This window comes from Psittacula echo (genome assembly GCF_963264785.1).
Source record: "Psittacula echo genome assembly, chromosome: 1".
In the NCBI taxonomy this organism is placed as follows: domain Eukaryota; kingdom Metazoa; phylum Chordata; class Aves; order Psittaciformes; family Psittacidae; genus Psittacula; species Psittacula echo.
Window position 1 is genome coordinate 35,384,259 of NC_137735.1, and position 21,295 is coordinate 35,405,553.

General features: G+C 40.1%; 1 protein-coding gene across 4 annotated transcripts in view; it reads left to right on the top strand.

The window, feature by feature from the left end:
* Window positions 1–1,135: 1,135 nt before the first annotated feature.
* CFAP97 (cilia and flagella associated protein 97) overlaps window positions 1,136–21,295 on the top strand; it is a 35,173-nt gene continuing 15,013 nt past the window's right edge. The window contains exons 1-3 of one of the 4 annotated variants that reach the window (XM_080624038.1): window positions 1,136–1,220; window positions 13,457–14,341; window positions 14,427–14,501. In XM_080624038.1, coding sequence (XP_080480164.1) covers window positions 13,477–14,341; window positions 14,427–14,501 — 940 coding nt within the window. In that variant the 5' untranslated portion in view covers window positions 1,136–1,220; window positions 13,457–13,476. Of the gene's footprint in view, window positions 1,425–13,446; window positions 14,342–14,426; window positions 14,502–21,295 lie in introns of those variants that run through there. The other 3 variants (XM_080624039.1, XM_080624037.1, XM_080624036.1) reach the window with 3 other exon arrangements.

Consider the following 21,295-nt stretch of genomic DNA (forward strand, 5'->3'; position numbering starts at 1 on the left):
ATCTTGGCTGCACAACCCTGATTCAACTCAAAAGTCAGCATGCTCAGAAAAAAATGGGATCATGCCATTAAATCTTTTTCATGATGAACAATGGGCCCAAAATGAAGTTGAATTTATAGTTTTGAATGCATGGGTCAGCAATCTGGAAGTCTTTCTTTTCATGTAGTTCTTTTCATGTAATTCTTTCTAGTTTGTTAAAAAGTGACACTAATTATTAAAGAAATGCCAAGGTCTGGTACCGCAGCTGACCCCTTCAGAAGAGCTGGAACCTTCCCACCCTTACACAGGACACTACCACTTCCTGGTGGCAGATCACTAGTAAGTAGTCATCATTTACCTAGTCAGCAGAAAAAGTAGTGAAACTCTACCTGAAGGCTTCATCTATGTTTCTACAATAATTATACTGAGATTCAAAGATGCTGAGATCAGCTGCACTCAGAGAAAAGTCCTGATCCAACCCCGATGATTTGGGTCAGTTGTCCCTAAAAGCCCTCCAGATCAGTTTTCTTCATCCATTTCCTCAGGATATGTTGCTCGGTGCTGCAGCCCTGGCACTACAACATGGGGGCCATCGCCTTGGCCTGGTTGCTGTTGCCTTAATCTGGGACATCATCATCTCACGGTGGGATACCATCCCCTCAACCTGGGTTGCTATCCCCTCCGTATGGGCTGCCAGCACATCAACCATGAGTAACCTCATCCCAACCTAGGGCACTAATCTCAATCTAGAGCACCATCACCTCAGTCTAGGGCACTGTAACCCTAACATGGGAAACCATCACCACGGCACTGGCCCTCATTGCCTCAACCTGGGATGCCATCACCTCAAACTGGAGCTCTAACACCTCGGCCTGGGGCACTATTATCTCAATCTGAGGCACCATCAGGTCAACCTAGGGCACTGTCACCTGAGTCCCATCGCCTCAACCTAGTGGTCTGCACCTCAACCTGGGGCACTATCACTTCAACATGGCACTCCATCGCCTCAGCAAGAGCCCCAACTTTCTCCTCCATTCCTGCGGAGCCCAGAAGGGTGGGAGGGGAAATAGAGTCGCTACTTGAGAGAGGCAGGAAGGAGCTGTCGGGACTTCCCCCATCTCCGTTCCCGCCCCTCTCAGGCACCGCCTTTCCTCTCCCGACGACGCGAGGGGGCCGGCCATCTAGCCGGAGGCCGTGGAGGTCCGCGCTTTCACCTAGCCGTGTTCTTTCTCTCTTCTTCCGTGCGTATGAGTATCAGCTCCGGCCGCCTGCGCGGTTACCACAACAAAGCCGCGGGGGAGGGAGGTGGCGGCTGGTGCCTGCCTCGGGCTGCCGGCCAGGCCCGGCATGGCCTGACGGGGTTTAGGGGCCTCCAGTGCTCCATTTCGGGGGTCGCGGGTTCCTCCTTCTCCTCGTCCTCCTCACGGAAGGTGTCCGGAGAGCGGGTGTGTGGCCATTGGGGAGGGCGGGACGGGGAGGCAGAGCAAACAAGATGGGAGACGTAGTTTGTGTTTTATATATACACGTTATTTTTAGTCATTATATAATTTATATTCGTATTGTTTCTCTAACGTGCTGGCTTTCTACGGGGGTTCCTGCCTCAGCGGCACGTACGTAGGTGTCTCTAGAGCATGTCATGTGTGCTATATTTAGAGGGCTTTTGCTGATGTGGAGCTGCCAGAGTTTAGTCATGCTGCCGTGAAATGTGTTTTCTGCCGCACTTGAGTGCCGTGCCTGCCCTCTTTACCTCTCGGGGGCATCGGAAAACAGTTGAGAGATTTTCTTCTGGGGCACCAGCCCTCGTTGGCATCATAGTCATTGGCTTTGGGAGCAAGTTTCTGTGTTGTGCGTGCTGTCCTAGACTTACCAGACAGTGAGGGACATGTGGAAGTAATACTCGAAGAGAGTTTAGTGAAGTGTTTTGGTTGGATTTGGTTAGTGGGAATTAAGGCCACTGAAATGATTGCTGTAAATGGCTTGCCTTGAGCGTGTTAAACCATCGCTGTGGTTGCATCTCTGCAGTTTGCTCAGGATGACAGTTGTAACCCCTGCCCTGCACCAGCGGTTCCCAGGGTGGGGCTGTAGTTTGGAAAAATAACCAGCCACCGAATCTCTTGGACCGTGTGGATTTGTGTGGAAATCACAAAAGCAGTAACTGTAGATCCTGGGGTTTGTGCAACCCCTGCAGCACAGCAGAGTACTGAATGAATTTGAAAGTATTTCACTGAGATGACACAACAGAAAGCAATGCATGTTATGCTTGTGAAACTCTGGGGTTTCTGGGGGAGTTTTCACAGCATATTAGGGAAACTGGCATTTTAAAATACAGTTCAGCGTGGCTGATGACACAACATAATTTAAGGTCACCTAACTTTTATGCCTTGCTGAAGTTTCTCCCTTGCAGTTGTTAAAAACAGTTTTTCAGAAACTTGTTTTAGTGTGTTATGTGAATATTTACACTTGTTCATTGTTACTATAAAACATATACAAAAAACATCTAGTGTTTGTATTTGGACATGTGTGTATTTAAAAACTGTGTGGTTAAAATTCCTATGCAACATTCATAGAAACAACTATGTGGAATGGAATGAATGTAACAGAAATAGCAGTGGTAAATTTTTTTGTACCCCTGCTTCTGTCTGTTATCAGGTCCTCAAGACAGAGCATAGAATGCATTGTGCACAGTTTTGCTTCTTTGAAAAAGTAGTTAATCTGTCTTTCTTGGATAGAAAGTAATCACTGGAGTTCTTAATGGAGAGAGTTCCACAAAGTTAAATTCTTCAGAGTAGCTATTTGAAGACTAAAATGAGGTGATGAAAATTAGTCACTGGACATTAGCTTAAGAATGGGTTTGTAAAATAATTTGTATTTTAAAACACAGTTTCCAGAAATTTGGACTTAGCTTTTGAAATGCTTCAAGCTCTTCCACTGCTTTTTTTTCTGTTTTGTTGTTTGCTTGTTTGTGGTGGTAGTTGGTTGGGTTTCTTTTGTGGTGTATATGTTGTTCCTTTGTATTTTCTCAGCCTAGATAATCCTTGTAATGGTGTAGAATAGAGACCAGAGTAAAGAATAGAATAACTAATTCGGAGACTTCCTTTTCTTCTTACTTAAAGCTCTTATGACCTACTTGGATTTTTGTAGAATCATAAAATTGTTTGGGTTGGAAGGGGCTTTAAAGATCAGCTAGTTCTAACTCCCCTGCCACAGACAGACCAGGTTGCTCAAAGCCCCATCCAGCCTGGCCTTGAACATTTCTAGGGATGGGGCATCCACAACTTCTCTGGGCAACCTGTGCCAGTGCCTCACCACCCTCACAGTAAAGAATTTCTTCCTAATATCTAATCTAAATCTACCCTCCTGGGTCAAGGAGGAATGGTTTAAAGCCATTCCTCCTTGTCCTAGCCCTACATGCTGTTGTAAAAAGTCCCGCCCCATATTTCTTGTAGGCTCCCTTTAGGTACTGGAAGCTGCTCTAAAATTTCTCCAGAGCCTTTTCCAGGCTGACTGTTGCTTTGGTTTTGTGTTTGTTCATATTTAAAAGGGTGTTCATAGGCCCCTGTGTTTCTGAATATGACTTACATGGGCTAAAAGGGCCATCAGGACTGCAGAGGCTGTTGAAGCTTTGAAAGGACAATTGGCCAATCCCTTTAGAGGCTCCATCCAGCAACGCATACAGGTGATTCTCTAAGGAGTCTTCCAGAATTTGCAGGATAGGGGGTATATGGTCTTCTGTGACAGGAGCATCTATAAGCTTTCTAAAGTCTGCCCTATTGGGTGATATACCTGAAGCTTAAAGGTGAGAGCCTGAAAATGAACTAGCTCCTAGGTGAGCCAAGGTATTCCCTTAAATTCATGAGAGATAGGCAGACCATTATTATGAGGGTTGTACCTTAGTGCTTCCACCAGAGCTGCTTTTTAAAGCTTTTTCATTCTTTGCCTCCTGATCTTACATTTAACCAAGAATGATGATAGTAATGGTTTAAAACATGACTTTGACTAAGGTTCCATCCAACAATCTCGACTGATGTTTTAAGTCATAATTCAACAATGGATATTTGTCATTCTTGAAGTGTTTTGTTGTAATAACATAGTAAACATTGGAACTTTGGGAAACATGTTGAATTTAAGAGCCCTGCATTTCAGCATTTTATCTGCTTTTCCATACTGATGGTACGGTAAATAATAGAATCATAGAATAGTTAGGGTTGGAAAGGACCTTAAGATCATCTAGTTCCAACTCCCCTGCCATGGGCAGGGGCACCTCACACTAAACAGTGCCACCCAAGGCTCTGCCCAATCTGGCCTTGAACACCACCAGAGATGGAGCATTCACAGCTTCCCCGGGCAACCCATTCCAGTGCCTCACCACCCTCACAGGAAAGAATTTCTTCCTTATATCCAATCTAAACTTCCCCTGTTTAAGTTTAAATCCATTGCTTGTTGTCCTATTGCCACAGTCCCTAACAAAGAGTCCCTCTCCAGCATCTTTGTAAGGCCTCTTCAGATACTGGAAGGCTGCTCTGAGGTCTCCACGCAGCCTTCTCTTCTCCAGGCTGAACAGCCCCAACTTTCTCAGCCCATCTTCATACGAGAGGTGCTCCAGTCCCCTGATCATCCTCGTGGCCCTCCTCTGGACTTGTTCCAACAGTTCCATGTCCTTTTTATGTTGAGGACACCAAAACTGTACACAGTACTCCAAGTGAGGTTTCACGAGAGCAGAGTAGAGGGGCAGGATCACCTCCTTCAACCTGCTGGTCACACTCCTTTTGATGCAGCCCAGGATACAGTTGGCTTTCTGGGCTGCGAGCGCACACTGAAGCCAGCTCATGTTCATTTTCTCATCGGCCAACACCCCCAAGTCCTTGTCCGCAGGGCTGCTCTGAATCTCTTCTCTGCCCAACCTATAGCTGTTCCTGAGATTGCTCTGACCCAGGTGTAGGACCTTGCACTTGGCATGGTTAAACTTCATGAGGTTGGCATCAGCCCACCTCACAAGCGTGTCGAGGTCCCTCTGGATGGCATCCCTTCCCTCCAGCGTACCAACCGAACCACACAGCTTGGTGTCATCGGCAAACTTGCTGAGGGTGCACTCAATCCCACTGTCCATGTCACCGACAAAGATGTTGAACAAGACCGGTCCCAACACCGATCCCTGAGGGACACCACTCGTTACTGGTCTCCAGCTGGACATTGAGCCATTGACCACAACCCTTTGCGTGCGGCCATCCAGCCAGTTCTTTATCCATTGAGTGGTCCGCCCATCAAATAGATGTCTCTCCAATTTAGAGATAAGGATGTCCTGTGGGACAGTGTCGAACGCTTTGCACAAATCCTGATGTTTCTCATCGGGAGAAATGAACAAGTAATAAAAATAGAATGCAAGCTAGGGTCTCGAGGCCTTTTTCTCATTAACTCCTTACATATATTCTGAGGAAACGTGAGTATACTTAGACTACTCCTAAGTGATACTTGCTTAAGGTCTTCTTTGTATACTGCTTTAGTAACTTAATTTCTGTATCTCCCTCTGCTCATCTGTACTAGACAGTGCTTGTTCCTCTTACATAGAAATATATTCACCAAAAATTAAAAAGAATTGAATCTTATTTTCAGTGGCTGTGGAGAATGTGATTGTTATCTCTGTAAAACTGTGTATTTTCCAAGTGGCAATAATAGGTGCCTTCTTGTGGTCACAAAACTCACATCTGTTTGATCTGTGTGGCAGCACATCTGTGCAAAGTGTTGAGGGAAATGCTGGTGAGCCTGTTTGTCCAGTTGGGTCACTTAGCATACTAAATCTGTAACATTAGAAGCATGAACAAACTTCCAGCTCAGTGAGGATTTCTGTTGTTGGAGACAGTCCATGTGCCGCTTGGTAGGGATGGCTGGATATTCTGGAGTATGCTATGATTTACCTGCTAAACTCTGTCAATAGTTTGTGGTGTACGTGTTTCCTTTGTGGTTCTGCTGTCGCTTTCAGGACTGGCTCAGAAGCAAATCCAGAAAATGCCAGGGAAAGTGGCATGTGCACGGTATAGATGGTCAGCTTGTGGATGAAAGTTTTGGTGCTGTTGAACTGTTATTGCGGATTTATTTTTGAGTTCTGCCTTCCCAACAGTAGTAGATGGGCATCTGTAGGTTCTAAGCATTTCTAATCTATACCTCTACTGTGTGCAATGAATGAGGCAGGAGTACAGACTGGGCACAACTGGTCTGTTACAAGGTGAGAATAGGAAGGAAGTTACTGTAGAAATACAGGTGAAAGAATTGTTTTTCTTTACTTTTGAACTGTGATGAAAGTGAGGTTTTATGTCAGCATCTAATTTCAAATGGGGAGTGTTCAATAATAGTTTGAGAGCTTGAAGATGTTTGTGGAGACCTTTGGTTTCTGGGCCGCCCTTGGGCTGTACTTTTTGAGACAGTTGATCAACATGGAAGCGTTACTTAGGTGAAGTAGGGGAAGTGGTGTATTCATTGTCATTTGGAAGATGGCAATACCTGACTCCCAGCAGTCTGCAACAGCTGCTTGGATTAATCCCAGCAGATCTTAAGGAACGCACACACAGATAATGCTCCAACTTTTGCTCCAGGGTGATGACACACACACAACATCATCTTTTACATGGCAGATATGCTGAAGTTTTGCTTTAATAAGAGGAATTGTTTTCTTTTTTCTTCCATGCTATTGTGGACTACTGTTCCAGATTCACCCCCTTCAGTTGTGGATAGCCTGGTTGGATGCATGTTGCCCGATATTTAAATCTTGATATTGGGCAGAAATACTCCTCACAGATATGCACCAGTACAGCGGGAGCAAGAAAACTCAACTTTTACCTTGATTTTTGCCCACAATCTTAGTGCTTGTTGAGGTGCCTAGAGATAGGACTCTTCCAAGTAGTTAGTGTATTGCAGTAGGCCCATGACACTTTGATGTGGGTGGTGTTGCTTATGGTTGTAGAGACAGAAGTCCTTACGAAGGAAATCTTTCTAGAGGCTCCTGATACTTTCACCAAACAACATATAATTCATTGTCTGTATTTTTTGTTTTGATTGTCATCTGCTTCTGTTCCCTTTGGGTTTGGAGGGCTTGCTACTCGTTTGCTTGGGTTTCTCAGCTGTGAGTGAGTAGCTGTAGCCTGTGGAGACAGGCCTGACGTGCATCATCACATCCACCATTTAACCTCAGTAGTCTGACCCAGCCTTTCTGGTCATGAGGTCACAAGGTGACCTTTACTGAAGAACAAACATTTAATGTGTGTATTGCAGTTTTTCATAGTGGGGGGGTGGCACTTTTTTAATCTCAATAAGAGCCACTTTTTTTTTTTCCTCTCTTCTTCCTTCCTCCCTCCCTTGTACGTTAACTTGAAAGCCTTTGCCCTGAAGTCGTCTAGGGCTCTCTGGTGGTCATGTGCTTTCATTTGTTCTAACAGATGATGGCAGTTGACTCTTCTCCAGGACTTTTTTGTGCCCATTTACTGAACTGAATCCTTGCTTGAAATAGCCAGGAGATTCAGGGCTTTCTGTTGGAATCCTTTTAAAAGGACTCCAAAGTACTTGGGATCATCTCCAGTGAACCTACCTCTATTTGAAGACAGAACTGCTGTTCCGCTGCTATATGTTTGGGAGTTGCTAAACTATATCTTACAATACACAGACAAAAATCTTTTCCTTGTGTCCAGCACAGAGAACCAGGGAAAAAACAAACAAGTAAACAAAATGAGGAGGTGGGGAGGAGCAAAGAAAAGAAAACACAACAGAGGAAAAAAGGCAGCTGGGTATATTGACCCCACAGATCTGGAGTAGCAGGTCTTCCCTCTTTCCTCTTCTCTAGCTATGAGAAACAAAAATTGGTGAAATCATAGGGAGCCATCTAAGAATCAGCTGAATAAGTGGTTTCAGATGCACTAGAAACAATGATAGTTCTCATAAGAGCTTGAACTGGGTACTGTCAGATCTGGTCTGTGAAGGGCAGATGTTGGTTCCACTACTGTTTCAGATTATTCAGTTCAGGTGCAAGTCTGCTGTCTCAGCCAACAGCAAGAAGTTTGGCATAAATCAGCAGTAAATACTTATATGGAGGTTGCAGTCTGAGCAGAGGGATTTACCCCCATGTAGTTATGTTCAGGCAGTTATCAGCAGCAACATAGTCACCTGTCACTGGACAGAATCAGATTTTTCTTGGAGGTGCACCATGGAAGGTTAGAAGCTAAGAGTTGCAAGCTATGACATGGGAATTCTGATTAAAGAAGAAAAAAATCACAGTGAGGGTTGGTAAGCACTGGAGCAGATGCCCACATAGGACATGAAGTGCTCATCCCTGGAATTTTTGCAGACTTTGCTAGACGAGGCCCTGCACAAAACTAGATTAAACTTTCAAGCTGACCCTGCTTTGAGCAGTGGACTGGACTACATCATGTTGAGAGGATCCCTTCAAAACTGTATTTTTCTATGATTCTAATTCCAGCCTGTGTCTGCTTTGTGGTGTTTCACAGAATAACTTGCCTATGTCTCAACCAGCCCTTCACCTTGGGGTGTAAGAACAGGTCTGGTGGAGGGTGTGTAAACGTGGTGGAGCAGAGCTTGGATAGATTTGTAGTGTTGGAGTTTATTCTGAGCTGGGGTTGAGGCCTTGTGTTTTGTATACTGGTTATGAATACATGGTTTGGATTGGGGAAACTGGTAGTCAAGTTTGGAGACCATAAGGTATACAGAACAGCTATGGCAGCTACTGTGCTCTGAGCTTGGGAAACCAGACTATCTGCTAAACAGGCTGGTTGTTTCATTCATTGTGGTTTCCCGCAAGGGAAATAGTTTCCTGAGAGGTCTGTTTCCTCCTTTGCATGCTTTGTTGTTTCTTTCTAGCAAAAATGAAAATTGCAATTAAAGAGGAGGTAGGTAGGGCTGGGCATGTGTGGTTTGTCACATGGTTGGAAGCAGATGCAGTAGTTGATCTTTACCACTAGTTGATTGTATCTGAGAACACTTAAGTTTTGGGTTAGTCTGTTTTACAGGCTTGAAGACTTACATTTCCTTGTGTTTCCCTTCTTAAACTAAACAAACCCTTAGAAGCTGGACTTTTCTAACTGTCTTAAAATTTCTATTATTATCTGTTGTTGTCACATGTTTGATTTTTTTTGTTGTTGTTGTGTTTTTTTGGGCTTTTTTTGGTTTGGTTTTGTTCTTTTTAAGCCTCAGCCAAAAATTGAGGAAGGGAGGAAGAAAAGAGGTGGGTGGGGTTTTAACTAATGTGTTTTTACACAGTAACTTGTTTAATGATTGATGTCTTTGAAAATGTTAGTCAGATGGTACAGTTACCCTTTCCCAAGTTCACCATACAAAGAGGTGATTTGTAAGTTAGCAGAATTAAGGAGGCAGGAGAGAGGGGCAATAAGGAGTAAACAGAGTTGGAGGATTTTGGAGTGTCCTCAAGATCATGTACCACCAATAATATCACTATTTTAATTAAAACACTCTAACTTTCCAGCCCCTCAGCTCTCAAACACTTGTTTTTGCTTTCCGAGTTCAGCAGAGTGGGTCCCTGCTCTGAAGAGGTAGAAATCTCCAGTTGAAAGGAGAGGTGCCATCTGTGGGAGCACTATTGTGTGGGCTGGGAGAAGATTGCCTGTGTGCTTACTTCTTCCAGGATCAATTATACCTACAAAGCAAAATTAATTAAAAACCCTAAACCAGAAGGTGCCCTTTTGGAGCTGAATAGAACATAATTACTGCTTTTGATACTTCACATATGTTTGCTAATACACTGTGAGATTGTCTGTTCCTTTTTGTTGCAGGAAACATTGTTGACTCATCTTGTGTGTGTTATAGCTGTGCTGTATTAGGGCCTTTGTGGAGATGCCCAGTGTGCACACAGTAACATCAGAAATTTCAGCCCATAGCAGGCATAAGGGGCTTGTTTTTCACTTTTTTTTTTTTTTAATTGTTTTTCTGTGATTTATTTCAGTATTCTGGTGCATGTATTTCAGATGGTCTGCATTTAAAAAAGTGAAAGGTTGATTGGATAATGTTAAGGTTTAACCAAGGTTAGAACACCTTGAACCTTACACATTTTGTGTTAGTTTATAACATTCAAAAAATCATATGAAAAGGCAGGTTTTGTTCAAACACAAACCCACACTTAAATCTGCATCCTCACTGTGTCACTTTTTATGTACTGTCTTACTTTTGAGATACTTTATATTGCAGGAGTGCTTGAAAGCCTGCTGTTAGGCATTACCTACACGAATAATCCAAATGCCCTGACATCCAGACTGCATGTTCTCCTTGACTGCTTGGCCATTGATTTTTGATCTTAAATAGGTCAAGCTTGGTGTCTGCAGGTGAAGGGATTAAAAAGTGGTATGAACTAGGAGGAACTGCACCGAGGAAAAGATAAATAGGTATGCTTGGCTGGGGCTGTGGGTGGGTGTAACAAGAAATAAGGGGCGAGAGGCAGAGAATTACATGGGAAGAAGAAATACTACAGTAATAAAAGCTCTGATTAATAATTAATGGCCAGCCTGTTCATTTGAGTTGATCATATTTGTGTTAGAGAGTTTCATGGCTAAAGCCACAAAAAGCATATACTTTTTATAAATCAATACAGTAGTCATTGGAATTAGCGGTCAATGATAAGTATTTGACTCCGACAGTTTTCTTGGAATTTCACTTGTTGATTCTGTATTTTAAAATTCATAATGTAGCAGAATTGTGAGCCTCTCCCAGGAATAAAATTACACTGTGCCCTGTATATATAAAGGTGGGGTGAGGGTGTATATGTGCATGCACAACCAATATATTAATTTGGGCAAGGTTGACTAGCAAAATTAGGTGGTTGTGCCAGAAAAGTGGAAGGAGCATTTGGCAATGCGATGACTGGTGTTACAGCTGCTGCTCCTTGGTCAGTCAGACTGCTAAACTTCAGTTCTCCTATAACAGTAGTTTCTGTCTGTGAAGCAGTTACAGCTCAGTCTTTATGGAAAACAGCCCACTAGCAGGTAAGCTATTCTTGAGTCATGCAGAGTAGGAAAATGTGTGCTCTTTGGGTGGTGCTAATGGTAGAAAGAAACATACAGGCTATCTATAATCACCTTTTGCCACCTCTGTGCTGCACTTTTCCATTGTCTTGAGTTAAATCCCATCCTCACTTAAAGAGATTGTGCCCCGATGAGAGACATCTGAGAAGTTGTGATGTGAAGGCCAATGAGATACTGTTAGTCTCCTTTGCAGGAGTCACATTACATGCACACGTCCATGTATTTTTAGTTTATTACACTCAACTTTATATTCCAAGCTAGTTGGCCTGCATCCACATGCAAACCTGGTTTTTGTCTTATTGCTTTATGCTCTTACATGTACAACAGTGCTAACAGCATATGAAATGCTTGTGACAAGTGAAACACAGCACATGCCCACTTTTACCAATCTGTCATGATCTATCTGAAGCTACGAATTGATGAGATGTTAGGGTCTTGAGTAATAAAAACCTTTCATCGTGGAGAAGAAAGGGGTTTGTTTTAACTTTAACACTGTACTTCCTGTATTTATTTTCTTCATAGAATGGATTTTGCCTCATTTGTACTTGCTAAATAAATAATTCCTGTAGTCCACAGGTGATGCCAAAAAATTCTGCTTTGTTCTCGTCTGGTTTAGGTTACATGTGGTGGAGAATTATATGTAAATAATATCTTACTCTTCTGATGGTTTTTTTCTCTGTTGTGCACGTTTTGCTGTATTAAAATGTGTAATCATTTTAGGAAGCTGCTCTAGCCAGGAATCACATGACAGTTGGGCGTTAGAGACCATGCAAGCTGCCTGAAGCCAGGGATCATGAGAAGTGACTTGAACATGAAAAATTCCCAAATTCCATGTAGCATTTCAAATCAAGAGTTCCCAGGTGTTTTACTCCTTTGTTCTGTTGCTTTTGGAGGAGAATAGGTGCTTTAAAGAGTTTCTCTGTAGTACTAAAGTTGACTTCTTCTATTGTTTAGTAGCATTTTCAGCTTTATACAGCATCTAACCTTCCTAAGTCTCTCTTAAGTTCTTTGGCTTTGCGTATCTTAAAACCACGGAGATTGCATGCTTTCTGCTTTTAACTCTTCTGTTGTGCTTTTTGTATTTGGGGTACGTATTTCAAATTCCTCTAAAATGGAGTATTATTTGAGAATTGGCAAGATAACTGAGTGACATAAAGCTTTAAAAATTCTGTATTTTGAAGTAATCTTAGCTGGAAGCTTTTTTTGGGAATATGCTTGCAGTTTCAAAGCAAGTTTAGGAATTCCTTTTTCACCTTTGTTTGCCATGGCAACATACTATGTAGTTGAAGGAAGACCATCCATCTTGTAAGATACTCTGGTTCTCCTGCCTTATATAGTTGCTTCCACTGTCTCTTAAGTTTGGTTTCCTTGGCTGTAACCATTACGAATGTTAAGAATGTTACGTATTTATTGATTGCAGGGTACAAAGTTTATATAAAATCTGTTGTCAATACTAGGAAAAAAGTGTTGCTGGCTAGATGGAAGCAGTAGTCTTTGGTACTGGCTAATTTTGTTTGTTTGTGGGTGTTTAGTTTGTGGTTTGTTGTTGTTTTTTTTTTTTTTTTAACTTTGTGTATATCCTGCTAATGAGCAGAAACTTTCATATCTCCCCTGCAATATGAGTAGGATCTAACACATTTCTGCAGGAACTGTGGCACAATAGGAGCAGATTTGTAGAGCAGAATGGTTAGCACTAAGGACCTGGTATCTACATTGCATGTGTAGATATGTGCTAGCCATATTCTGGTCCCATGGACTGGATGGTGACTGTTGGTTTAAGTGTGCTTGTTTTGTGCCTGGAGCACAAGTTTCAGTTTCATCTGAATCAAGTTTGCTCACTATACAGCATGAAATATGTCAAGAAAAGCAGACTCTCCTGATGCAAATTAAAATGTTAACACAGAAACACCCTACCTGTATTGCAATTTCACCTAAAGTGCCATGTTGTTTTTTTTTTTATGTAAATTGAAATTGCTCCTACTTTCTGTCCTGAAAGCCTGCAGGTTGAATGGTTGTGTCAGCCATGATGATGACTGCCACATATAAAAGAGATTGTTAATACAAAATACAGACTAATGGTAGCTCATTAGTGGCTCTAGCTTAAAGGGGCAAAATAAGACACTTCAATTGCTTGTTTGTGATAATTGAGACTCTTTAGCCACTAACAGCATTTTACTAATTTTTTTGGGTGTAAGAGTTTTGAAATTGTGATAGTTTTTGTTGGCTTTAAGTAAAGCTTTTTGGTCAACTATGTGAGCTGTGTAAAATAAGGTGGCACTAAATTTCTTTACAGAACTCACTGCAGAGTTGTCTCTAGCAACATAACAATTAACTGCAGAAATATATATTACTAGAGCTGAAAGAGTGAAGAACAAAAATATTACCCTAACAGTGTATTTGGATCTGGTTTTATGCTAACCTTTGAAAACCTTTTTTGATGGTTGCAGGTGACACTTCCTGATTCAGCATGGACCGGTTTGAAGATCTGTCAGATGAAGTGGATCATGCTTTCTTCGACAGTGATTTTGAGGAAGAGAAAAAGAAAGCTGAAGAAAATGGTGAATGCATAGAGGAAGAAAGTATGATGACAGGTCTTACAGACCCCAGCTTGGTTTCTGTTTCAAAGGATACAAGGTGTTGCGAGGAGAAAAGTGAAGAAAAGCAGAAAGATTTTCAGAAGGATCAGTCCCTGGAAAATAACACAGGTTGTCTTGAAAAAGCTTCATTTTTGTCACTTTCTCTAGTTGCAGAGAACGTAGGTGCATCTGGAATGACATCTGCATCAAGTAGTGAAATACTAGAGAATGTTCCTGCTGGAATCCCTAAGATAGTTAAAGAAGGTGAAGAAGATTATTTTACAGATGAAGAAGATAGTAGTGATGATGACAAAAAACAGAAGGTTAGACCAAAGTCAGCTAAGCAGTCAAACAACATGAAAAAGGTTAGCAAAAAATACACTAATATCAGCTTCTCCTCCTCTTCCTCCTCCTCCTCCTCCTCATCTTCTTCATCCTCATCTTCAAGCTCAGATACAGATGGTTCTGATACAGATTCTGATAGCTGTTTATCAGATTCATCTCATTCTTCCTCAAAGAGGGATGGTTGTAGAAATGCTCTTCTGTCTCCAAAACAAAAATCTGACTCAGCAATGAAATTACTAGAAGGAAAACCAAAGCTTGTTGACTACTTGGAAGAGTCTGAGGACACAGTGACTGATGTAACACCTCTGTCAACTCCAGACATCAGTCCCATCCAGTCTTTTGAACTTGCAGCATCAAATGATAAGAAACTTAAAGTAAAAAGACAGGAAAATGTGAACCAAGAATTACATGGTAATTTTGCAGAATTTAAGTACAACACAAAATTTTTAAGCCTCTGTGGCTGGGAAATCCAATCTTATACCTGTATTTTTTTCAGTAGATTCCGAGTTTGATCGCAGATGTAGTCAGAAAGTCTTGCATGATGCCATGGACCTGAATCAGCTTTTGAAAGGTGACTTTAAAATTTTCTTTGTAAAAAGCATGATGTCTGTACACTGTTGAGTACAACTGAGTTCTTATAGAGGAGAATAAGGTTTTAATGTGCCACATGTATTTTGAAACTTGTTTGTGATTAAGCTGTGTTGATCTAATTCTTTGAAATTGTACATGTGTAAGCAGTATTGATTCTACAGGGGAAAGAAGGAGCATGTGTACGAGCATGTGTTGTTATGCATATACATAGAAGTAAGATACACAGATGTGCTGAATCTCTAAATAAGATTTTGATGTATTAAATTCTGTGATAAAACAGCATATGCATTTTGAGAAATCAAGGTTTACTGGACTATGCCATAGTTTACTATCTAAATTAAAACACCAACCTTTCTGATAAATTGCTGGGTTATTAACATTCAAAATTGAAAGGCAGTTTAAAACTACACTGCATGATAAATAGTATTCATTTATTTAAACTTATGGTACCTTTTTGATAATTAAATGGAATTATTTGAGATTCTTTTTCTGAACTAAGTATCTTCTTTCTAAAATACCATGAAGTTGAGTAAAGGTATTTTAAAGAGGAAAAAAAACAGATAATCTTTAGTAAAACTTGAGTGATTGCTTCTTGCCAATAGATTAAATAAATCTTGATAATGAAGTGTGAGAGAGAGAACTTGGAATCTCACTGCATTCATTGTAAGTATTCATTATGGGATGACAATGAACCGAATGATCTCACGTGTGTATTTTAAGGTCTGCACAGTGCTTTTCTACTTCTTTTCGTGCCCCAGAGTTTTCAGTAGTAAAATCTATAGAATAAGAGAGGCTTAAGTCAGGAAATCTGCTGATCTCAGGTGAGGAAAGATTCTCACAGTATAAGTCTCGTACATTTCAACCCAAGTTTGCTGTATCACTATAGGCCATGGCACACTAAAAGTTTATGTGTCGCCTTTATTCACTTCATACCTTGCCAGATTAGAGCCTCCAGTGGGTAAGGGTTCAAAATATATTGTATGCATCATTTAACTTACGAGTAGAAATGAGGAATTTACTTGTAAGGGAAGGAAACCTTACTTCTGCAGGTAAAAAAAGCAGAGCTGGTAAAAAAGCAGAGCTAGCCATCAAGAAAGGTAGAGCTGATTCTCATCTCAGACAGTCCTTGTACTAGAAGAGGGTCTAACCACTTGTCAAAACATAATGTTAGAGTTGTTGCTAGGCAGTTGAAATTGCGATGTCTTACATCTTTGTTTCCTGATAGCTAAAAGCTATTTAATAACTACTGATTATGGAAGGAATCATTTCATCCCTAAACCAAATGGGTATTATAGCTCAGAGTATTCTCAGAGATGAATCTCTGTTGGGGGTGTGGGTGGTTTTTTTCCCAAAACTGGGGGGAAAAAAAAAAGATTGAGTAATGAACTAGAATTCACATAGTCTGGCAGTTAATGTTCCTAATTAGTGTGCGTATTACTCCCAAGTGCCTCTCTTAAGTTGGCAAGCACAACATAGCTTAATTACTTTGCATATTTTGAAGTTTAAATGGGGCAGGATTATTAATGGTGGAAAGTAACTAGTCTGAGAAAATAGAAGCTAATATTATTCTGAGTTATTGCTTCCAGGTTTTTTCCGTACTCATTTAAAAAAAATATAAAATCCAAATCATTGCTCACCCCTCCCAGTCTGCATTAAATGTTCCTCAGAACTGCATAGGCATAAATAATGTTTCGAGTGGGAGCAGTATAAGCTCAGACCTGAGTGCATGAGAGAGTATTTAAATGATCATTAGTAAGTCTCAAATTTGGTTTTAAAGTATACCTTCCAGTAATCTGTACTGATGAAGCATTTCATTTAAAGTTTTTTGTCAAATATGCTTGTCATATAGCTGGGCCCAAGCAGTTATGTGAATTTAGTTTCCCAACACGTCTAGAAACCTGTAGAATTTCAGTGTGATCTGTTAGTGCATTGTTTTTAGAGGGCAATTTGTACAATTCTATGCACTGGTAATGTGAGCATTTGTGAAGACTAGAATCTCTTGTATTAAAGTAAAAAAAAATCACAAGAAAAAAGAAAGGGAAGAAATCTATTAAAAGCACATGGTGTTCAAAGAACAAGTTTTGGAGTACAAGAAGAGTCTGGTTATTACATAGCAAGATAGTTTGTGTTTCTTAAAATAGAATTAATTTGAAGCATTTAGAAAAAATGTTACAGTATTGTATAGACCTTTATGTATTTGTGCTCATTGCAAATTTAATGTTTATAAACATGTTAAAAAGTGATATTTAGATTTAAAAAAATATCATGCCCTTGCAACTCCTGAAGCTATGCTTGTTCTTAATAGAAGCCAAATTTTAAGTTACGCTATGCTGAGTAACTATAAATCTCACAAATAACATAATTTTAGTTGGAAATATTATAGTCTCTGTTCCGTATAGTGCACTTTGACTGCTTTTTAGGTAGGTATTGCTATGCGGCTCTACCACTGATTTTAGAAAATTCTGAATATTGACCAAACTAGAATATTGGGTCAGACCATAAGTCTGAACAAGAGATTAATAAAGATATGTGGTAACACTCGGTTGCAACATCAGTAACAGCATATGTAAAATGACAACTTTCAGAAGTGAGTGTTACCAGGTCTGTAGCTTGCTGTGCAGCCTGTTTGCCTGATAGGAAAATGACTGAACTAGTTTTAGTAAAGATGGCAGAAATCTCTGTGGTAACAGTAGCTGGGGGTGAAAATTTTGCTTGAAAACTGGAGAGAAGTAAGTTCTTCATGTTGCCAAAGACAAATAAACCATATGAATGTAGTCCTTATATTGGCATTTGTTACATGGGAGTTGAACCTTGTTTGAAAAGGAAGAAGTACAGTAAAACATGCAGTTTTCAGAACCTGCAGGTTGTGTGGCTATACTGCCATGGCTTTGCATGCACGTGATGTAGGAAGGGTGTTTGAACAGCAGAGAACTCCTAAGATCAGATGCAGCAAGAAGGAAGACTGGTAAATATACGTAGGGAAGAAATTGTGGAGCCCAGGTACCTGTAAGCTACCATGCTAAGGTATGGAGCACACACTCACACTATTTTCAGTTGTAAGGAGCCTGCAGTTTGCAGTGGCAACAGTATTGCTCAAAACTGCAGGCCATGATGAAAGCAGAGATAGCGTAGGGTGAATGGGTAAACCTGGAACTTTTCCGATCAATCTCTCTTGGTTTTTTCCAAGATGCTCAGTTCAGAGTGGCTTGGAGTTCAGGTGGAGGGAGCAGCCCTTTGTAGTAGCCTTCCTGAGGAGCAGAGCATGCCTTACTTGCTCATACTGAACCCTGTGGCTGCAGAGCTAAAACCAGCCTGGACGATGCTACAATCTAGGTTTGCCTGGACCATGTTGCTCAAGTTACTGGGCTTAGTGATTACTTACTAACTATTCCTGCATTGTGCATAAAAATTCTTGGGTATATCTCTGCTCTTTTGGTAGCTGTGAACTGCTGAATTGTTTGTTCTTGCTAGTGGTTTTTAGTTCTGTTCATAAAAATCTCTTGCTATTTTGGTGGCATACTTATTTAAAATGTGTATAACTACTAAATACGTGATACTTGAATCCTCTCATTTTTACAGACATGAAGTTGATGCTTAGGAGGCTTACATGATTTCATTACAATGCTAAGACTGATGTCATGTAGCTGTTGTCACTATAGTTTATGACTGTAAGAACTATTATAGCACTGGGGAGTGAGACAGCCACACTAATTAGGAATTTGAATACCTTATCAGTGTGATCAAGAACCTAGGTACTTGGAATTTCAGTTACTCAAGGTTAGTAGGGTTTATATTTTAAATAAATAAACCTTAACCTCTCTTCTTTGCCACCTGCATAGAAAAAATACAGGTGTGATTATAATTTTTCAGGTGGAAATACAGTTCTTCAGTTGTTTCATGATGTTATATAGATTTTTTGTATGTAAGTCTTTTGTGAATCACTGCTGTTTCCGCTTTGCTGTAAACTTTAAAGATACTTCAGAAAATTAAAATAGTAACTAAGAGCAGTATTCAGAACCCATAATAATAAATGTCAGTTATCTCCTCTGCTGTACTCTTGAGTAATCTGAACACAAAAAGAGAATTAAATATGTCAATGCAAAGAAATAGATTGTCAAAAATTGGTTTTGGAAGTACTTTCATAAAGCTGCATGTTAGAAAGCTGGGAATGAAAATGTTGGAAAATTTTCTGATGCTGTTTTGCTTGATCCTATATCATGATCTAATGTTCTGTGTAATTTTAAGGAATTGAGGTTATGCAGATAAAGAAGTGGGTTAAGCATATGAGTGTGAACTAAGCACTCATCCATTTCCATCCCATTATGATACAGACTTGCTCTCTGCCTTTAGACAAGTCTGTTGATTTCTGTAGTTCAGAATACAGAGTTGTGTGCTAAAAATGCTGTGTATCTTTATCCGAATTTATGTTGGGTATCAATGTAGTAGTAATGGGATTACACAAGGTATATGGAGTTCTGAAGACTTCAGCACTTTGTGTTTTGTTTTCTGTAAAATAGGGTTGATACCTGCTTATTTTACAGAAGTGTCTGTGAGAATTAGTCTGTAAATCCATGGTGTTAGCTATTATTATCTTGAGGAGGTGGTGCATTGGGGTAAGTAGGACAATGGGCTACAGGCTGAGGACCTGAGTTGTATCCTTGAAGCTCTCACTGACCTATATGCTCCCTGATAAATCTTCTTGCCTCTTCTGTGCTTTAGCTTCCCTATTGTACAGCAGTCAGAGCTAACTTGGAGAACAGCACTGGTATAAATATCATTAGTATGAAAGTAAAAGCTCTGTCTTTCTGGATAAAAGCTATTGTAGAAAACTAAATAGCAGCTTCAACTGGACATAAAGCAATTGCTTTCATTTTTTATTTTTTTTCCCCCCCTATAATTTATCACTCAGGAAATAAAAGGTTTTTATAACTGAAATTTTCTCCTCTTGGAGATACGTTATCTGTGTGTTCAGTCATAATGAACTAGTGGATTTGTAGAATAACTGTGAAACAATATCTAAATTTGGACTCTTAAATATATACATAACAGTTGAACTAAACCTGTAGGTTTTAGTTTGTATGTTCATAGTTTGAACTAGTTGTGTATGTATGTGTATACATATGCATCATTTTTGCAGGTCTAGTAACTCATATTGAGGTAAAAGAGTGATTATCAGCTTATTCTTTATATTTAGAGTTTGAAATCAGATTGCAACTCTTTCAAATTGTAAAGAGATCTACTTTTCCAACATCCGTAAGAAAATGTGTTATTTGGGGGAAGAAAAATCATGCACATGTAAGGTATCTGTTGTCTTTCTCATGACATTAAGAAATAGCTAGCAGTCCTATTTAAGCATATTCAAATAGGGAAAATCTGTACTTGAAAAGCACATTCTCCATTTCTTAAACATCAAATAATGAATTCTCCAAAATCCTTTTTAAAGAGTTCTGTGACTCAAAAGAATGGATATTCTAGGAAATAGTTGCTTAGAGATAGTACAGGGGAATAGTTTCAGATTGAAACTGTTAGACATTGATGAAGAACTGTGATTTAATCCTCTTGGGTTTTTTGAATGTGTTACAGAAGTGGTAGTGGAGAAATATAAAACAAAACTAGGCAAACTCAAAAGCGTAAGCGCTGAAGCGGTTCAATGCATTTTCCTCTACTGGGATTGCAACAGGCACACTGAAAAATGCATGATTTTAATTTTAGCCATAATACCATTAGGACAGCTGTATCATCCTGTCCTAATGCGTTCGACTTGCTAATTATCATTTGTATTTTATATAAGATTTGGCCTTTCTCACTCTGCAAGGTCATTTCAATGCCTACAAATTGAAAGCAATAAACAGCTTGTTTATTGCTTAAAAGCAAGTCAGGTGTCTCTCCATGGAAACCAGCTTTTATAGAAATCCTGTGAATACCAGAGAATTTTCTTTTCCCTGCTTACCAGTAAATGAGAAGCAGACTGCACACTGTGCGAGTCTTTATGCAAATGCTGCTGCTTGTTTATTCCCTTCCCCCAAATTATTAGTTTATGGTCTGGCTGACAGTGAAGTGGTAAGTAGGGATTTAGTTAAATTACTTATTACCTACTGATAAGAGTATGCAACTACAGGTAAATCATATTTAATTGTTCCAAAAGTTACAAACTCTTTACAAACTTAAATTACAGCCTTAAACTGTAGTGTTGTCTCATGTTGTCATTGGCCACTGCAAAAATAGTCGTATAAATGATTCTAACACTTAAGCATTGTCATTAAAGAGTAGTGTGGGTGCATTGTTGAATAAATCATTGAAATAACTTTGAAACTCAAATACTTGAGTTATATAACACTAACTGCAGCTGAAATACTTTGTAGCATTTAGAATAAATGCATTTACGTGTTATGTGGGATCTGGGGTTTTTTTTGTTTATTGATAGTGAATTGTCCCTGGTTTTTAGGCTTTACTGACCACATGTAGACACCTACTGCCTTTGTCATGAAAGCAATGTTGTTGCCAGTGAAGGCTGAAGTACCTTCAGTGCATACTTGACATGCATGCCTCCTGTGGATTACCTAGTTTTCTGTCATAGTATGTGTGCAGAGAATAGGAATATGATGCTGTATGAGTCATGCAGAATTCAGTTAGGGCAGATTTTCAGCCAGGTAACTTAGGAAGTACTGGAAACTATTACTGTGGATGTGAAGTTCTGTGGTCATGCTGGACTGTGGAAATAGTGTCACCACTGCTTCAGGAAGACCTGCAGGACCTTTTGCTCACTGCTTCATT